This window comes from Ovis aries, chromosome 4, assembly GCF_016772045.2.
Source record: "Ovis aries strain OAR_USU_Benz2616 breed Rambouillet chromosome 4, ARS-UI_Ramb_v3.0, whole genome shotgun sequence".
Classification (NCBI taxonomy): domain Eukaryota; kingdom Metazoa; phylum Chordata; class Mammalia; order Artiodactyla; family Bovidae; genus Ovis; species Ovis aries.
In genome coordinates, this window is record NC_056057.1 from 95,048,508 (window position 1) to 95,068,066 (window position 19,559).

At 43.9% G+C, this 19,559-nt stretch overlaps 1 protein-coding gene across 3 annotated transcripts in view; it reads left to right on the top strand.

Annotated features, from left to right (window-relative positions):
* Nucleotides 1-19,559, top strand: part of STRIP2 (striatin interacting protein 2) — a 46,018-nt gene that overhangs the window by 17,996 nt on the left and 8,463 nt on the right. For 2 of the 3 annotated variants that reach the window (XM_060415118.1, XM_060415119.1), the window contains exons 14-18: nucleotides 2,876-2,950; nucleotides 3,640-3,737; nucleotides 4,173-4,449; nucleotides 6,788-6,888; nucleotides 10,524-10,590. In XM_060415118.1, coding sequence (XP_060271101.1) covers nucleotides 2,876-2,950; nucleotides 3,640-3,737; nucleotides 4,173-4,449; nucleotides 6,788-6,888; nucleotides 10,524-10,590 — 618 coding nt within the window. The remainder of the gene's footprint in view (nucleotides 1-2,875; nucleotides 2,951-3,639; nucleotides 3,738-4,172; nucleotides 4,450-6,787; nucleotides 6,889-10,523; nucleotides 10,591-19,559) is intronic. The other variant, XM_012177459.4, reaches the window with a different exon arrangement.

A 19,559-nucleotide genomic window follows, 5' to 3' on the forward strand; every position in this document is an offset into this window, starting at 1 on the left:
AAAATTGAAATAGAGTCACATACCATGTAGTAGACTACTTTAGCTTGGGCAGTCAGGGTATGTCGACCTCTGAGAAGTGACAGCTAACCAAGATCTAAGGTACAAGAAGGAGCTGGCCATAAGAACGTCAAGGCCAAAAGCATTCCAAGCAGAGAGAACAGCCTTATTAACAAGGTGAGAGCAAGCTGAGTGTTAGAAGTAGTGAATGAAGACTGTTATGGCTGGAGCACGGGAATGAGGGTTGTATGAGACGGAGTCAGAGAGGTGGTCTGGGGCCACTTTACACAGGACATTTAAGCAAAGATAGGGAGCTTGAAGTTGATTGACTTAACGAAGGGAAGCCTTCGGAGATTTTAAATGGGAGTGACATGATCTGATTTATCTTTTTAAAAAACCTGTTGCTACTTTGTAAAGGGTTGATGAGGAAAGAGTTGAAGCAGGGAGGCTGGGAAACTAAAAATGATCAAGATGAGAGATGATGGTGTTTAGACCAAGGTAGTAATTGTGGTGCATGCTGCAGTCCATGGGGTTGCAAAGAGTCTGACGCAGCTTAATGACTGAACAAGAAAAAATTGTGGAGATAGAAGGGGATGAACTGGGGTTGTATTTTGGAGGTATAGCTGACAAGAGTTGCAGTTCTGTTGGATGTGGATACAGAGACATAAAGGGCAATCAAGAATAAGTACAGTTTGGACTTCTCTGGTGGTCCAGTGGTGAAGACTCCATGCTTCCACTGCAGAGGGCACAGGTTCGATCCCAGTTGGGGAAGTTCTGCATGTTGCCTCAGTGCATCCAAAAAAAATAAAGAGTAATACAGTTTGTCAAGATGAGGAGTTCTGTTTCCTTTTTAAAAATGTGTTTTCCCCTATTTTTCTTTTTTTTTTTTCAATACTGCACAGGTTTTGGGATCTTGGTTCCCCAACCAAGGATTGAACCCAGGCCCATAGCAGTGAAAGTACAAGAGTACTAACCTCTGGGTTGCCAGGGAATTCCCAGGAGTTCTGTTTTATCAACGGTTCTATTTGGGTTGTATTAAGTTTTAGCTGTCTACCCATGTAGAGCAGCCAAGCAATTAGATATATGGGCCTAGAGTTCTAGGAGAGAGGACTGACTAAGAGAAATAAATTTGGAAACTGTTTGCTCATGGACAGTGTTAAAAGCCATGGAACTTGCTGAGGTAACCTGAGGAGGAAGGAGAGAGAGAAGAGGATGGGACCCAGCACCAAGCTCTGGGGCACACCAGTATGTTGAGGATGGGATGGGCCAGGAAATGAGCCAGGAAAGAGGAGTAAGAAAAACACCCAGTGAGAGGGTAGGAAATCCAGGAGAGTATGATGCCATAGAAGCTAAGAAAAGAAAGCCTTTCAAGAAGGAGGAGGTGATCAGCTGTGTCAAATGCTGCTGACAAATGGAGCTTGATAAGACTTGAGGTACCCATTGGCTTTGGCAACGTGGAAATGACTGGTGACCTTGATAAGAGCAATTTCAAGGGAAGTGGTGGGACTGGAAGCCTCGTTGGAGTGTATTGGAAAAGGAATGTAAAGAAAGGAGATCAGCTTAGTCAACATAGACAAACCACAGAGAAATTTTGTTATGAAAAGGAAGGTAGAAATGGGGTGGTAGCTGAAGGAGAATGTGGGGTCAAGGGAATGTTTTATAGTGTTATTAAAGGAGATACTGGAGTATGTTTATGTCCTAAGAGGGATGATCCAGGAGAAAGATAATTACAGAACCGAAGCACTCAACAAAACAAAAGGATGTGAGCACCAGTGGCAGATGGCCTTTGATAGGAGTACCCAGTTCATCCTTCATGGCACATGGGAAGGTAGAGACTCTGGTAGATTTGGTGTTGAGAAGATGAGGCTGTGCCTGTCTGATTGCTTCTGTTTTGTCCGTTAACTGAGAAGTAGGGTCAGCAACTGTTGAGGGGCTGTGGGTTGAGGGTGTTGGTTTGAAGAGAGGGGAGAATGTATGAAATAGGCCTTTTAGAAAGCAGAATATAAACATGCAGGGTCGCCAGGATGTTAAGACTTGTGTACATTTAAGCAGCAGCAGCGTTGTGTGGGATAGAAGGGGTCTGGCTATCCCTCCCTACCTCAGGGTCTCATGGCGGTGACCCTTGTCATGTCACAGGGTGACCTGGGGGAAGACGGACTGCATTGGCCAAAGGTGACAGTGGCCTGAGTAGCCTCTTGAGCACTAGAGGCCCCTGTCTCCCCACTCTGATAAAGGACTTAAATGGGGTCACCACAAGGACAGAGTTGTGCGTAAGGGGCTGGTCCGAAAGCAGGGCTGTCGTAGAGGGTAATGGAGAAGCAAAGAAAGTAGCGTCCTCCTAAACTCTTCCTGCTCACTGCTTCTGCAGGCCTTTATTAACCCTTTCTGTGCAGTCATCCACCTCTCCTCCCTGGCTTCAGAGCCTCCCCAAGCTTTCAGATGGCCTCAGATTGATGCCATAGGAAGTGCCTCTGTGTGGGGTGTCAGTTCCAGTGTCCCAGGCATATCTGTGGCCTGAGTTAAGCCCATTATGTACAGCAAAGCAGTGGTATGAACCAAATCCTCAGTGGGAGTTCTGACTCTGACCTGGAAAGCGATATAGAAAGAACTCTGGATGGATTCCAGATAACGGGGCAACTAAAATCATAGGTTCTCAGGGCTGGAAGAGCGCTCTGAGGTCATCCAGACCAGCTCTCTGATCCTTGAAAGAGGAGATTAGGTCTCGGAGAGGGAAAGTAACTGACCCAAGGTCCTGCAGTGACTCATGAACGCAGCTCGGGTACGAAGCTCTTGTCCTGCCATCCTCCACAGCCAAGGAAAGATAGATTTTGGTTAACTGGAAAATGATCTGGGCAAACCGTGTATTTTCTTGCTGCAGGGGGAAGAGGTGGTACCAGAGACACCATGCGAAATCCTCTACCAGGGCATGCTGTATAGCCTCCCCCAGTACATGGTAAGGAGACAGCCAGGTCCGGGCTGTGAGAGCTTCTCAGCTGCGAGGGAGAGATGACAGAGAGCCCTTTTAAGCTGAGCCCTCTGTCACTTGAGTTTGCTTCCTGAGCCTTCACCCACCGGGTGGTGTTCTCTGACACTTCAGAATTCTGATCTCCCCTTGGGGCTCCTCCCAGAGGAAGGAGGACTTGTCTCTACCTCCAAGTCCTTGTTTGGGAGAGGTAGGGAATGGGGTAGGCTCCATGCAGGATGCACCAGGGGCCTCTCCTGAGTAAGTGCCTTAGTTCCTCCGAGGTGGCTTCCGGTGTCCTAATTGGCCTCAGTCTCCCAGGGGAGGATGCTGATGGTCTGAGGGAGAGGAAGGAAGAGGGTGGGGGAGGGGTGGATCTTGCCTTTCCCTCCGACCTAATCTCTAGGCATTGCCCCCACTCTCTCTGCTCCTTCTCTCATCCTCTTTGGAAAGAGCAGTCTTGATGCAGAACAGTCTGTAAGCACATCTCTTCAGGCTCTTTAGCCTCCCAGGCAGGCCTGTCAGGACTGGGCACCAGTTTGCCCTTCTGGAGGTAGGGAGCTTTGGTTATTGAGTGAAGGACTTGGAGCAAGGATTTCAAACACTTCTCTTAGAGCTGTTGAGTTGTGGAAGGATAGCCTTGTTGAATGGGGTAGATTTCCTCTTTTTCTGCTTCCCAGATTGCTCTGCTTAAGATTCTACTGGCTGCAGCCCCCACCTCCAAGGCTAAGACAGACTCTATCAATATCCTGGCAGACGTCCTGCCTGAGGAGATGCCGTAAGTGCTTCAGTGGGGGCAGCTGGTAATACTCACTCTCTTGTCTGCAGAGTCTCTCTCATCCCTGCCTCACCTTGTTAACACTTACAGGGATTGTCTCCAAGGAGATCTCTCTGCCACCAGTAGCCCCTTTCCACTGCAGTGCTCTCTCTGTGCTCTTTTGAGCCCAGAACTGAGGGTCTGGAGGGCCACATCACTGGCTGCATGTGTATGTGGGTGGACATTGCTAAGAGACAAGCTTGCCAAAGGCGAGAGAGACACAAAGGTATCAGAGGAACTTTTTTCTCCAGACAGACTCACAAGTGGGAACTCTGGAGGTTTCCTAGCACAGCTCAGGTGTCTCAGGTTCTGGCTTACTGGTGTGTATTGTATGTGTCCCCGTAGGCCTCTCTCTAAGGCCACCCTCTGCACTGACTCTTCCTTTCCCTGTTGTAGCATCACTGTTCTCCAAAGCATGAAGCTGGGCATCGATGTGAACAGGCACAAGGAGATCATTGTAAAGAGCATCTCTGCCCTGCTCCTGCTGCTCCTCAAACACTTCAAACTGAACCACATCTACCAGGTGAGCAGCTCAGAGCACTTCTCCACACCCCTCAGGTGTCCTCCAGGTCCTGCCGTCCAAAGGAAGAACACAAGGGCCTTGGAGTCCAGCAGAGCATCGTTCTTTGTCTTACGGAATTCAGATACGTGTTGCACAAGCTTGGGGCACAAGGTGGGGAATTGTCCTAGAAAGTTGCAAATGTCTGTGTCCTTTGAACATTATCCAGGGGTCGTAGGTAGGAATCCCTAGCTTCTTGGGAATATGCCCAGCCAGCTTTGAAGCAATGGAAGACAGGACTCAAGCATGCCACCAAAAGAGGGGGTGGGGAGTGTCGAGCATACTTTTCTGTATGTGAAGCACTGTTCTAACATTTGAGATAGACTCCTATATAAGGCATCCTCTAGCTCGTAAGGGCTTTGAAGTTTTATAAAGGATACAGATGTAAAGTAGGCAATTATGGAGTGATAAGTGCTGTGTTACAGGTAAGCATTGGCTGCCTTGGAAACACCTAATCCAGCCTGAGGTGGAGAAGCTGTGACTCCTAACCTGAGTCCTACAGAAAACTTGTTAGCCAGGGTGCAGGAGTTGTCAGGGAATGATGGCAGGAAGCATTTAAAGCAGAAAAGCTGGTTTGTGAAACTCCTGAGGGGAGAGGGCAAAGTACCTTTGGAAACTAATCAAACGTTTCTGGAGATCTGCATGAGGTAGAGGGAGACGGGGAGCTCTGGTGGTAACGCAAAGCTGGAGAGGGTGGTGGGGAGTAGAAAGCGAAACCTGTGCCAGCGCACGGTTAGGGAGTAATTACACTGTGGCCAGCTCTCCGAGAGGTTCATCTGGGATCTCATCAAAGTCTCTCAACCCTGCGAGGTGGGTCTTACTTTACTCCACTGAGGCTAAAAGAGGTTAAGAACCTGCCATAAGAGCAATGTTTGCCATGCCACGGAGTTTGGACTTGGTGCTGTGGGTGTTGCCAAGACACAGGAGAAGATGAGGGCAGTGAGTGAGTGTTCTCTGCGGTGAGACATGGAGAGGAGGTGGAGCTTCTCACTCTTGCACAGAGGCTCTGCCCCATTCCTCCTGAGAAGTCAGAACCGAGCTTGCTGCTAAAACAGCAGGAGCTCCGTGCAGGGAGGCCCTGCAGAGTCTGTGTCCATGGCAGGTGCATCTGTACAACCTGGATATGTATCCACTTCAGTGCATTCAGAGACATCTTGTAGTGTGTTAGGGTACCCCGAGGACGCACACCTCTACCAGTGTTTGCAGAGCAGCAGCAGGGCTGGGAGGAGTAGGGAGGGATGAGTGAGAAATAGTGTTCCTAGTAGAAAGAGATCTGCCTATGTGTGCTTCTGTCTGCTTCTCTTGGTGGGCAGTATGTGGATCAACAGCCAGACAGGTGGGTGGCTTGATGGGCCTTGCCAGTACATGTCAGTGTGTCCTGACAAGGCTACAGACGTGTCTCAAACTGAAAGATGTTTCCCATCACTTGACAGTAGGTTTGTATTGGCTCCTGCACCTGAGGCTTTGCAAAATACTCTGGGTCAGCTGCCAGGGAGAAGATATTTGAGCAGAAGAGAGAACTGGGCAACACAAGCTGACTCCTCACCTCTAGCCATACACCTTGGGAGAGGGCAGCTAAGTGTGCTGCCATGGCTATTTTTTGGTGATCAGGAATCAGTAAGAGCTAAAGGAATTAAAACACTGCAGTTCTGTGCTTTTTCAACCAGTTTCTACACTTAGAGTAGTTTAGATTCTGGAGACAAACTGTGTGTGATGCTCTTCAGTGTATCATGGGCAAAAGCCAGATGACACAGCTGCATGACACTGCCCCAGTAGGTCTTCCTGGAAGCAAACCCTATCCAAATTCAAGAGAGCAAAGTGGAGTGCTATGTTCTATTGTTTCACCTATCAAAAAGACCTTGGACTTATTCTTAGTGCATTATCTGTTGACTGAAGGACTCTTGTTGATTCATTAAAATACTGATATTCTAAGTATAGGGGCTAGTCCAGTGAACCAGACCCACCCTGGAGCCCACACTCCAGTGGTTCATTTGATTACCACGCACCGTATCCATCCTGACTGATGCCAACAGTTGCTGCGCTGCACCTGTTCCTGGCATATCCATCACAGTTGAAACCCTGTGAGCCAGAGCTTTGGTATGGAAGGCAACTCCCTTGGGGAGCCATCCTTTTCCTGTAGAGCTTAGGAACAAATCTCACAGCTATTCTTTCTGTTTATCTGGAGTGGGATTTTCTTTCTGGCTTGTGTACATTTTGTGCTTTTGGTCAGGCGCTTGCAACATACACACACTGCAGACTGTTCCCTTCTATGTAGGCTAGGCTGGCTGAAGATGGCTCTTCCCACGTCCCAGACAGGAAGACTGTTAACACAAGTGGACAGTGGATATTCTTAGGAATGGCTGTCAGAATTGTACTTGCCTCTTTATTTTTCATACAGACCTTCTATTCTCCCCCAAATAAGCTTCCTTTCTGCTTTGATTTTTTAATTCAGTTTGAATATGTATCACAACATTTGGTATTTGCCAACTGCATCCCATTGATCCTGAAGTTCTTCAATCAAAATATCTTGTCCTACATCACTGCCAAAAATGGGTAAGGACTCTGGACAGGTTTATTTCAAAAGGCTGTTTGGGGATTGAGAAATTATTTTGTCTCTGAGCCACCTTTCCATTCTCCCTGGTCCTTTCTGTCTTAGAACTGTCACTGTCAAGTGTAGTTTTCTTGAGGTATTACTGGTGGGCTGTATGATTTGGCCTCTTCACAAAGATATTTGTAACTTAATAGTTTTGAAAACTGTAATGCCATAACTCAAAAGAAGCTGCACCGATAAATTTCAGCCCTGTGGCAGAAGGATCCAAAAATGTTATTTTGTGAAGCAGCTGGCCTTTCTGGCCAGCCCTGATTTTAGTATAAATCATAAATTGAATTAATTTTGTAAAGGGTTATGCAGAATTTGTAATTTAAGGTAAACAGTAGACCCTTACTTCGATAGATCAATTTGTAGTTTAAAAACTGCAGTATTTTCACGTCCATTACTTCATTTAATCTTCTCATCAGTGCTAAGACATATCACAAGTTTTATTCCCATTTCATCAGTTAGGAAACAAATTCAGAAAGGTTAGTTACTTAAGGATAGCACACCAGAGAGACCCTTTAAGTAAGAAGAGGCAGGGTTAAATCACAGTTGCTATGGCTTGCTCCAGCCAAGTGGGGACTTGGGGGGTTAACAGAGTAGGTCCTTGTTCCTCAGTTTGCTGCTTACACAAAAACCGGAAGCATGTTAATCAGTAGAATTGACCAGAAGTGCTTTACCAGAGGCAAGTTTCCTAAAATAGAAGAAGGCTGACGTGACACTTGAGGTGGCTGGAGAGGGGCTAGGAGATGTTGGCCCCACAGTCTGTCAGCACTGCCAGAAACTCCACCCTAGAGAGACAGCCTACTTCTGTATAGCTTAAAACACACACAGAGCCCAAAGTCACAGGACCTGGATTCCTGACCTGGATCTGCCACTTGCTAGCTGTGTCATCTCAAGTGTAAGACTGTTTCTCTGAGCCACAGTATCTTCATCTTTAAAGTGAGAATAATATCTACTCTGACTCTATCATAAACTTTTATAAGCGTTAGTTAGGATAAACATAAATGAGAATGCTTTACTTTTCCTGTTTGGAGGAAGCACTAGAGAATGGGTTTATCCTCACTACAAAGAGACTTCTGCCCCTTAAAAATGGCACTTAAGATGTGCTAGTTGCTCACCAGGGGAAACTGAAAGTGTCGGTGAGGCTGGGGAAGAGCCACAGCTTCATGAAGGCACCTGTGTGTGTCAGCTCACACAGAACGGGGATTTGTTAGGAGGAAATGGGTGGTTTATCATCTTGAAGAACCTCGGACACCCCAGGTGCAGCTCTGGGCCTCAAGGTCAGTCTGTAGCATCCAGAACCCAGGGGGCCATGTGCCTCCAATCTGTGGCCACTCGGCCTCTGCACCTCCGCTCCAACTTTTCCTTTCTCACTGACAAATAGTTTTGTCTGCTTCCTAAGCCAGAATTTGCCTGCAATTCAGGAGACCCAGGTTCAATCCCTGCCTGGGTCGGGAAGATGCCCTGGAGAAGGGAATGGCCCCACTCTAGTATTTTTGCCTGGAAAATCCCATGGACAGAGGAGCCTGGCAAGCCACCTACAGTCCATGGGGTCACAGAGGAGTCAGACACAACTGAGCAACTAAGTGAAATATGTCTAAGCCACTTAGTGAAAATATGCTCACCTGAGCTGTACATGCTCCTGTGCCATTTCAGAGACTGAACTGGCTCTTGATCCTGTTCCACATGCCCAGGGTTAGAGGTCCACCCTTGGATCAATAACTGTGGCTGAAGAGTGGGGTTCAGGAACTTGGTGCCCCCACACTGTGGGCCTAGAAGTAGGGGGCAGACAATCCAATAGGTGTCCTTCGGGTTCCATTTGGAGCTGGAAGAGTGGTAGTACCAAACTGCACTGTTTGCTGAGATCAGCCTGGGTACAGGGTTCCTCTTATGTGTTACTTATGAGCTTTACTATTGCATAATCTCAAGAACTTGAGCACCTTCAGCTTGCTACTGCAGTTTCCTCATAGCTCTTACAATCTAGATATACTAGAAACTTGGAACTTTATGCCCCCTTAGGGTAGAATTTGGGTTTTGATGAATTTAATACAATGAGATTGAAACAAACCCATCTTGGATTCCCCACCCTCATTTCCCAGTTGCCAGTACCTACTTTGCCATAGGGCTTTGTCAGTAGAAAGTGGGTAGATAAGTAGAGTAGCCAGCCAGGAATCTTTATCCTAACGGAGCAGTGTGAAACTGGCAACCCTGGGAGAACCTAGTAGGTACATCCACGGCCCTTTCCTCTCCTACCCTGATTCCCTTAGGTTATCTTTGGGGGTTTCTTGGACAAAGGTCAACATTTCTAGTCAAATAAATTGTTGCCTTTTGCTTGGATAGAAATTTTGACTTTGAAATATAGAAGAGGTCCAAGGAGCCCCATATTCCTCTTTATATCCTATGTTTTGTCAACATCGTTTATCCATGTCCAGTTATTCTAACTGGAGTGGATTGGTGTTTAAAACCTCATGGGAGTAAAGTAATTACCCTTCAATTAAAATTAATAAAAATAAAAAACCTCATGGGAGAAAAAAAAAGGAACTTCCCTGGTGGTTCAGTGGTTAGGACTCCACGCTTCCACTGCAGGGGGCACAGGTTTGATCCCTGGGTCGGGGAACTAAGATCCCACATGCCCCTCAGCCTGGCCAAAAAAGTTTGTTTTTTTTTAAAGACAAACCTCATGGAATGTCAGAAGCAGAAAGAGCATTAAAGATTAGATTAGCTAGTCTAAATGCTGCATTGTACCCACGAAAAAGGGAGGAGGAAAGAAAGAACTGTCAGTTGGAGTGGCCGGGGCCCCGTCATCATCATGCAGTGGTTCCTTCCCCTGCTGACTCATGCCTGTCTCCCTGGGCTCACCACAGAGCCTCCAGCTCCCTTGCGGTCCCCCAGTGTCTCTTGGGAGCAGATGCGGTTACCATCCTTGAGCTACTAGATGGGCCCAGATGCAGGAAGCTGCCTCTGTCTCAGGCTTCCTCTTGGATTGGCTTCTGTGGTTTATCCCCAGAGGTCCTGGCTTTCAAAAACATCTGGTAAGACATAGGAGAGGTCTTCATTCTCACAGCTTGTTATTAACTTACTGACCAGAGACATATTAATACATCTTTCTGTTACCTAAACGTTACTGACTGGAGGCGTTTCACTTCACCTTCATAACAAATCGCCAGCCACAGGCATTAGTTTCTGCAAAAATCCTTCAGTCAATAATGTGTAAAGTGGGATGAGTTTGGGCAACATCTTTGGGCACACAGTTACATACACACAAATATACACTTAAACACAGAAACACAAATGCATACGAGCTTACGTATTTCTTTAAGGAACGGGAAAGAAAGGTGGCTATACCAAGGTGCCTTCTCTGCTTTCTCTTGCCTCTGAAAGAACTCTGTCAGTCCTTCTCATGACTATGAGGAGAGGAGACTGGATCTGGAGGTGCCTGGCACCAGAACCCTCAATTTCAGCTGAAGTCACTAAGCAATTCTGGAAATAGATGGGGCTAGCTGAAGAGAAATAACCGTCTGCCCTTTCGGATGTAGCCATTTGCTGCCTTTGCCATTTACCTAAAGCCTGTTCTTATCTCTGCATCTTGCAGCATCTCGGTCCTGGATTACCCATGCTGTACCATCCAGGATTTGCCGGAGCTTACTACAGAGAGCCTGGTAAGCGAATGGGGATTTGGTAGCCATTGAAATTGCCAGGTGGCAGAGGTTGGCATTTGCTCTTCCTTTTCTTCTCTAGCCCCCTCATGCCCTAGTTTGGGAGTCTTAGATGAATAAAAGCATATTGGCAAGAGCACAGAGGTAGTGGGGGCTTAGATCTGCTGACCCAGTCAAGAAAGATTTGGAAAAGCTGAACATAGCATTTTGTAGAGAAAAGGGTCAGTGAAAAACACTGAGGAGGAGAGGGAATTTAGGAAGATAATGGGGCTGAAACAGTGTGAACAGCTGTGCTGAATGGCAGGTGCATCTCTGCTGCTCTAGCCTAATTGTCTTTCTTCTGTGTCACAGGCTTGTCTCATTTTCATAAGGTTATATAAACCCTGGGGTGTGTACTTCAGAAAATACTTGCCTGGGTCTTTCTGAGGCAAAATTCAGTATGGCCACAGAAGGATGACCCAGAAAGTTCCTCATGCCAGAAGCAGTTCCAGGCAAATCAGAAAAGTCCCTCAGTCCTTCTGAATCCCATGAAACTGACTGATAGGTAGCACGTTGAAATCAAGTATCTGCCTCCTCATGTATTATTGCTGCAGCTCCTTCGGTGTACCTCAGCCCATCCCTGTACCCTGTTGCGCTGGAATTGTTTATCTGTATCTGTTTTTCCATTTGACTGAAAACTCCTTGAAGGGAGAGATAGTAGCATCCTTCTTTTATAACCCCAGAATCTAGCGCCATGTTCAGTACATGAAAGGAGCTTAGTAAATGATCAGATGATGGCACCTGTGTGTGCCCCAACCCACTGTCCCCAACTTCTAATACCTGCACAATGTCACATCAGAAAACTTCATTGTGCAAAAAGTACAGTGGTACCTTGTGTGGCACAGGTTTTACAGAACCATAAGGTTTGTGACTGGAGGGGACCTGAGAAGCATTTGGCCCAACCCCATATTTCAAAGATGAGAAACCTGAGGGATGAAGTGACTTGTCAGGTCCACTCCTCATAGCCGACAGACCTTGAATGAGAGAAAGAACCATGTCCCAAGACACCAAGTCTAGCACCTTTTTAAGCACCAGAGCAGAGATTCCCTGTCTTTTTTAGATATGGCCTCAGCAGACAAGCAAGCTGGGAGCTTCTTACCTCTGCAGAGAGAGGTAACGAGTTGTCTAATCCTGTTTATGATGTTATTCAATCTTTAAAACAACTGTATGAGGTTGTCATCAGCGCTTTATAGGTGGAGAAGTTAAAAGTAATTGAAAGTAAGGAGCCAGGGTGGAGACATGCAGCCCCACCATTCAGACTGAAATGAGGACTGCCCTTCCGAACAGAAACAGTGGTGCACGGATAGCATTAAAACTCTACTGTGAATAGGGTATTTCAAAACACAGTCATCTTCTAAATCCCATAACTAGGGATTGATGGAAACTATACTTTCATATCGGAGAAGGCAATGGCACCCCACTCCAGTATTCTTGCCTGGAAAATCCCATGGATGGAGGAGCCTGGTGGGCTGCAGTCCATGGGGTGGCAAAGAGTCAGACATGACTGAGCGACTTCCCTTTCACTTTTCACTTTCATGCATTGGAGAAGGAAATGGCAACCCACTCCAGTGTTCTTGCCTGGAGAATCCCAGGGACAGGGGAGCCTGGTGGACTGCCGTCTATGGGGTCACACAGAGTCAGACACGACTGAAGCGACTTAGCAGAATACTTTTATATATCTTCCGATTGACCTTTTGGGATATGAACATAAAATTATTGAAATAATTGTTATGCCTCTGAGAAGACTGTTGTTATCTAAGAGGGGGTGAAAGCACATACCTTTTCATAATGGAAAACAGATTCATGCTAGGTGTTCTTTTCCTTTCTGTGAAGCTCCAGTGGCACCTGGTGGTTTCATTTGGTAACCGCAGATTTTTTATTTTTTAGAAATACTTCCCTGAGCCCAGTCATGGACTTAACTAGCTAGTTTACTTCACATAGATCCTCAATACGGTGGTTTGTTTATCTAAACTAATGGCTTCTGTCCTCAGAGAGGACTAGTATTTATGTGATTTATATCTTTTTTTCAGGCTCAGTGAATTAATTGTAAGCACGGCATACTCAAGTACATAGTACTTGAGTACATAGTATTTTCTTTAAATAACATTTCAAGTCCCTCCCCACCCCCGCCATGACTTTAAAATTGATATATATTGAAGAAAATTGAGGAAATACAGAAAAATACAGGAAAGAAAATAAAAATACCCTTATAAAACTACTTGCATCTCTGCGTGCTTGTGCTCATGCTCATTTGCTCAGTCATGTCCGACTCTTTGCAACCCTATGGACCGTAGCCGACCAGGCTCCTCTGTCCATGGGATTCCCCAGGCAAGAATACTGGAGTGGATTGCCATGCCCTCCTCCAGGGAATTTTCCTGAGCCAGGGATTGAACCCATGGCGCTTACATCTCCTGCATTGGCAGGTGGGTTCTTTACCACCAGCACCGCCTGGGAAGCCCAAACTACTTGTATATAACCAATGTTAATATTTGGTTGCAGTTAACCATGTATCAGAGGGTAAAGCGTCTGCCTACAATGTGGGAGACCCGGGTTCGATCCCTGGGTTAGGAAGATCCCCTGGAGGAGGAAATGGCAACCCACCCACTCCAGTAATCTTGCCTGGAAAATCCCATGGACTGAGAAGCCTGGTAGGCTACAGTCCATAGGGTCGCAAAGAGTCGGGACACTACTGAGCGACTTCACTTTCACTTTCATATATATATATTCACTCATACACACACATATTTAAGAAAATAAGGACTTTACATGTTTCCATTCACATAGCTGCACATAATATTGCACTACTTAATTTTTTTTAAAAATGATTGTTTCATATTATTGGGCATTTATTACAGTGTTCTTCCTATAACTCCAAAATGAATATCCTTGCTCATGAATCTTTGACCTTATCTCTGATTACTTCCTTAAGGTAGATTCCTAGAAGTGGAGTTACTTGGCTAAGGTAGTCTTGATTCATATTTTTTCAGTTTTCTGAGTTTGAACTGAGTTCAACCTCATTTGGAACTCTAACTATGTATATGCTACTGCTAAGTCGCTTCAGTCGTGTCTAACTCTGACCCCATAGATGGCAGCCCACCAAGCTCCGCCATCCCTGGGATTCTCCAGGCAACAACACTGGAGCGGGTTGCCATTTCCTTTCTCCAAACTACATATATAATAGACATGAAATAAAGGCAAAGTTAGTGGCACATTAATTTCTAAATTCTCATTTTTTAAAAATATCTAGCTCTGCAGTAGGCCATCTTTACCTGTGTAATGAACAGTTTCCTCACCCCCTGGCACGGGAAGGCTTACAGTTTTAAATTTCCAAAAGTGTATGTTCAGATTCAATCCACTAAACTAGGAAAAAATTAAAATTAAATCCCAAATATAAGAGAAGGATGATGAACATATGACTGTATGGAAGTTAGCTGTGATCTTTGGAAGGAGGTTGCTAGCGAAGGCAGGGGGTATGGCCTCAACAAGTATTGTAGGATGTTCAGCATCTGGGTGGTTGTTTTGAGCAATGATATGAAAAATAGGTATGTAACATGATGCTTTAGGAGTGAAATATATTAGATCTTTTATATTTATTAATATCCTTTAAACTTTATGTGTACTTTATAACATATCATGTTATTACAACAATACATTTATAATTTCTAAATAAACATACATTGTATTTTGAGGTCAATGAGTATCAGAGCTAGAAGTTTCTTAGTATTTTGCCCAGTCTTACCCTCTGCTCATAAAGAAACAGGTGGAGTGGTGAAGTGTTATCTAAAGCAGAGGGTCAGAATTTACATGACCTGGCCATTTGCAAAGAAATAATTGACGTTTCCTTTTAGATCAAGCAAGTGAAATTATTAAGTTCTTTTGAAAAAAAGTTATTTATTTTAGGCTGCACTGGGTCTTTGTTGCTGCGCTCGGGCTTTCTTTAGTCTTGGCGAGTTGGAGCTGCTCTCTAGTTGCGGTGTGCAGGCTTCTCGTTGCAGTGGCTTCTCTAGTTGCAGAGCGCAGGCTCTAGACCTTTGGCTCAGTAGTTACAGCTCCCAAGCTCTAGAACACAGGCTCAGTAATTGTGATGCACAGGCTTAATTGTCCCCTGGCATGTGGGATCTTTCCAGACCAGGGATTAAACCTGTGTCCCCTGCATTGGCAGGCAATTTCTTAACCACTGGACCACCAAGGAAGGCCTAAGTTAATTCTTAAAAGGTACTTCATTGCAAAATTCCTCAAATTTGGGTTTGATTTATATTCAGAAATACCTATACAAATATGTTCATATCACTTAAATTTATATGCTTGATCCTTTCGTCTATCTCTATTATTTTCTCTCTTTTTCTGTATTAGTTTCTAACCCAGATATTTACAGATATTCCAGAAGATTTTTGTGTTATTGTTTTCATTTTTGTTTCATTTATGTTCAGGTATTAAGGTCTCTAGAATTCCTTTTAGGCATTATTTAGCCAGTGATTTATGACCTCCTTAAAAAAGTCTTTGTTTTTACATTCACTGTCACTATTTAAAACCAGCAAAGCAATTAGCATTATTGTTTCTCTATTCTAGATCAAATGTGAACGTATCATAAGGTATACATCCATTTTCCATGAGGTAGTTATACAAAAGAAGGACCATGGATAAATGGTGGGTTGTTTTTTTGTTTGTTTTGTTTTTGCATTTTTTTCAATTTTCCTGGTTGTCACCCTTTCTGTAATGAGTGCTAGGTGACTTTTCTTTTTTTAAACTCACATTCCTAGATTCCTCCTCAAAGCACAAATAGTTTGCTAAAGCTTCCCAGATGACTTTGAAATTTTCTTTTCTTTTCCTCCATACCTCCTCACATCACTTTTAAGAATAATAACTCTTATTATACCTAGATTTAGGTCCTTAATCTAGCAGGAACTTAATTGTTGGAAATTCATATGATAAAGTTATTCTAAAACAATGTGGGAAAAGAAGATGTAAGCTAATAATAGGATTTCATTTTCAGTTATGTGAACCATAATAAAGAAATTAAAAGAATCATTTACCAAGAAATGACTATTATTGTGAATTTTCAATCACTAAGTATTATAACTTCACAAATATTTTTGCAAATAGGTTCAAATAACTGCAGGACTGACATGGTATGAAAAACCCGAGTTTGTAATATAGAAAAGGCAGACAGACTGGGTTTTGCCACTACAGCTTTAAGTGATCTTGAGCAAGTTTCCTGTAGGCTGTAGGAGTTTCATCTATAAAAGACAGAGAGGTTAGAATTAGATGAGCATCAGCATTCCTTAGGCTATAGAATTCTAGATTCATTATAAAACAGATAAGTTACTATTAATAATTTCAATTTCTTGCCTGAGGGAAGACAAAGACACAGAGAACTGCCCCTTTATAAAGGATTTAAATTTCCCAAAGGTGCAACACTCTTTCTCTGAACTCACCCATGAGCCTTTCCACATGTACTTTTCCTTTCAGTAAACTTTTTTACTCTTTAAAAAAATAAACAATTTCAGTTTCTCAGTGAAGAGCTGGTTTTCAATTTGAAAGTAGTGTCATTACTTTGGGACTTTAATAAGCTGTTAAGGATCTTCCCTGGTGGTCCAGTGGCTAAGACTCCCAATGCAGGGGGCCTGGGTTTGATCCCTGGTCAGGGAACTAGATCCCACATACTGCAACTAAAGATCCTAAGTGCTGCAACTAGACCCAGCAGAACCAAATACATAAATATTTTTAAGAGGAAAAAAAACAAACCTGTTGAGAAGGTTTAAGTTAGATTATATTTAACACTTTGCAGCATTTCTTTAAAGGCTCAGTCACTCCCCTTTAAGGTAGGAAACCTCAATGTTTTGTTGGTTTTGCTTGTTTGAAGTAAGAATTACAGTAGGACATAAGAAAGAGCTTCTCTACCACTAGGTCTGAGGGAATCTGAGAAAGTAAGAGGTCAAACCATACTTTCTTTTAGTAATTATGTCTGGAATTCCTTAAGTGCGATCAGAAGATGAATAGTAACTAAAGAGAGTGTTAGAATTCAGTGAGTACTGGAAATCTAGGTTTAAGCCCTGCTTGGGGTGCTTACCATGTGACCTTAGCCAAACCACCTTCCTCTTTCTGAGTCCCAGGTTTTGCTTTTATGGATAACAGAATCGGACTAGAACAGTCAAGTCTCTTTCAGTGCTCAGATTCTTACCAATCTGATCTCAGTACGAAGGGAAGAAACACTCTGTTCTTCCTTTCCTCATGAGTTAATTATCCACTTAATTGGCATAAGCCTGGGTTTTTGTTTGGCTTGGCTCACTCAGCAGAGCTGTGGATGGATCTTTGAGAACAGAACCCTTGTGCCTTAGAAATGCTCTGAAAGGGTAGGATGTGATTGCTGAACTGAATCTTTAGACCAACGGTGTATGCAAACAAATATTTTATCTGTGAGAGTGGAACATGGGCAAATACTTTCTTTTTTAATTTTAGCTGGCTGGAAGTGAGTTAAGTTCTTGCTTTGAATACTGTTAAGTACTAGGAACGAGAGAATATAGCCAGCCAAGTGCTGCTGTTCACAAAATATATCCCCCTACAGAAGTTTGCATCTTACTTAATATGCTGAGTTCTTAAAAAAAGAAAGAAAGGTGACCTGCCTTAAATGAACATTAAAAAATCTTCAAGACCAGCAAATCTAGAGATTTCCCTGCTGGTCCAGTGGTTAAGACTTTGCCCTTACACTGCAGGGGGTGTGGGTTTGATCCTTGGTCAGGAAAGTAAGACCCCACATGCCACTCTGTGCATCTGTGCAGCCAGAAAATAAATAGAATAACAGAGCTTAAAAAAAAAAAAAGGACAGACAGACTGGCAAATCCAAATAGGTATTCACAGACCTAAAGGCTTTCTGGAAAAAATAATTTGTTGGGTTGGAAGAAGGGAGAAGGCTTGGGCAAGGCTCTGACAAAACAGACAAGCCTGGGTGAGCCACTGACCAGTATGTGTGCTTTCAATGCCCACTCCATGATGCCAGAAGTGGGACTACTTACAGACATCAGGGAAGCATCATTAGAACGAAAGGAGAGCAAGGCCCTGGGCAGGTGAGACTGCCTTCAGGGGGGAACTAGGGCAGCTCTTAGGACTCTTGAGACTCAGCTCTCAGGAAAAGGCAGCTACAATCAACATTCTGTCACTCAAAACTTTTAAACTTTTAAGCCAGCTGGAGAAGATAAGCCACAGAATTATTGAATGATCAGAGCTAAAATGATCTTAAAGGTTATCTTAGTTCAACCTCTTATAGGGAAATTACTTACCTGAGATGATACAGCCAGGGTCAAAGCCATGACCCAGGTGTCCTGGTGCCTATTCCAGGGCTGCTTCTACAAGACCAGGCCGCTATTTCCGTACTCCATAAGGAATGCAAGTCTTTTATGCATATTAGAAGTCAGGATAAAGGAAGCTCACCATGGAAATATACTTACCTCTCCCATATGTTTTTTGTTTCACTGCTTCTTATTTTAAAAAATAAACATATAAAAGTCTGTCTCCTCTGTTAGCCACACAAGATGTAACATCTATAAAACCTGATCTGGTTTTTGGGCAAGCCAGATTAGCTAATGCACCTGAGTGAAAACTCCCACAGAAGTTTCTTTTAGAACAAAACAGGTGGTTTTCATGGGACCGGTTCTAAACACAATATTGAACATTTACTAGAGGAAAGAGATTGTTTGTTATTATTATTTTGACCGCTGCATGTGGCTTGCCTGATCTTGGTTCCCTGACCCAAGATCGAACCTGGGCCCCTGTAGTAAACATGCCAAGTCCTAACCACTGGACCACCAGGGAACATCCTGGGAGAACATTATTTCTAAACAATATTTCTGAAAAGTTTCCCTGCAACTTCTTGATCCTCAGTATTATTTGTTTTTAGGAGAGCCTAATATCCTTACCAGTGTTGGCTGTCTAGAGCTTCAGCTTCTACATCAGTCTTTCCAGTGAATATTCGTGGTTGATTTCCTTTAGGATTGACTGGTTTGATCTCCTTGCCATCCAATGGACTCTCAAGAGTCTTCTCTGGCACCACAATTCAATAGCATCAGTTTTTTGGCACTCAGCCTTCTTAATGGTCCAGTCCTCACATCTGTACATGACTATGGAAAAAACCTTAGCTTTAACTATATGGATCTTTGTTGGCAAAGTGATATCTCTGCTTCTTTAATATGCTAAGTTTGTCATAGCTTTTATTCCAAGGAGCAAGCATCTTTCAATTTCATGGCCTCAGTCACTGTCAACAGTGATTTTGGAGCCCAAGAAAATAAAGTCTGACACTGTTTCCACTTTTCCCCCTTCTATTTGTCAAGAAGTGATGGGACTGGATGCCATGATCTTAGTTTTTTGAATATTGAGTTTCAAGCCAGCTTTTCATCCTCCTCTTTCACCCTCATCAAGAGGCACTTTAGTTCCTCTTCACTTTCTGCCATTAGAGTGGTATCATCTGTGTATCTGATGATACCAGCCTGTGATTCATCCTGGCAGTCTTGATTCCAGCCTATGATTCATCCAGCCCAGCATTTCACATGATGTACTATTCATATAAATTAAATAAAAGAGATGACAATATCCAGCCTTGTCATACTCTTTCCCCAGTTTTCAACTAGTCAGTTGTTCCATGTATGCTTCTAACTGTTCCTTCTTGATCTTCATACAGGTTTCTCAGAAGACAGGTAAGGTGGTTTGGTATTCCCATCTTTTTAAGAACTTTCCACAATTTGTTGTGATCCACACAGTCAAAGGATTTAGCATAGTCAATGAAGCAGAAGTGGATGTTTTTCTGGAATTCCCTTGCTTTTTCTATGTTGCAGTGGATGTTCGCAATTTGAGCTCTGGTATCTCTGCCTTTTCTAAACCCAGTTTGTACATCTAAACATTCTGGTTCACATACTGCTGAAGCCTAGCTTGAAGGATTTTGA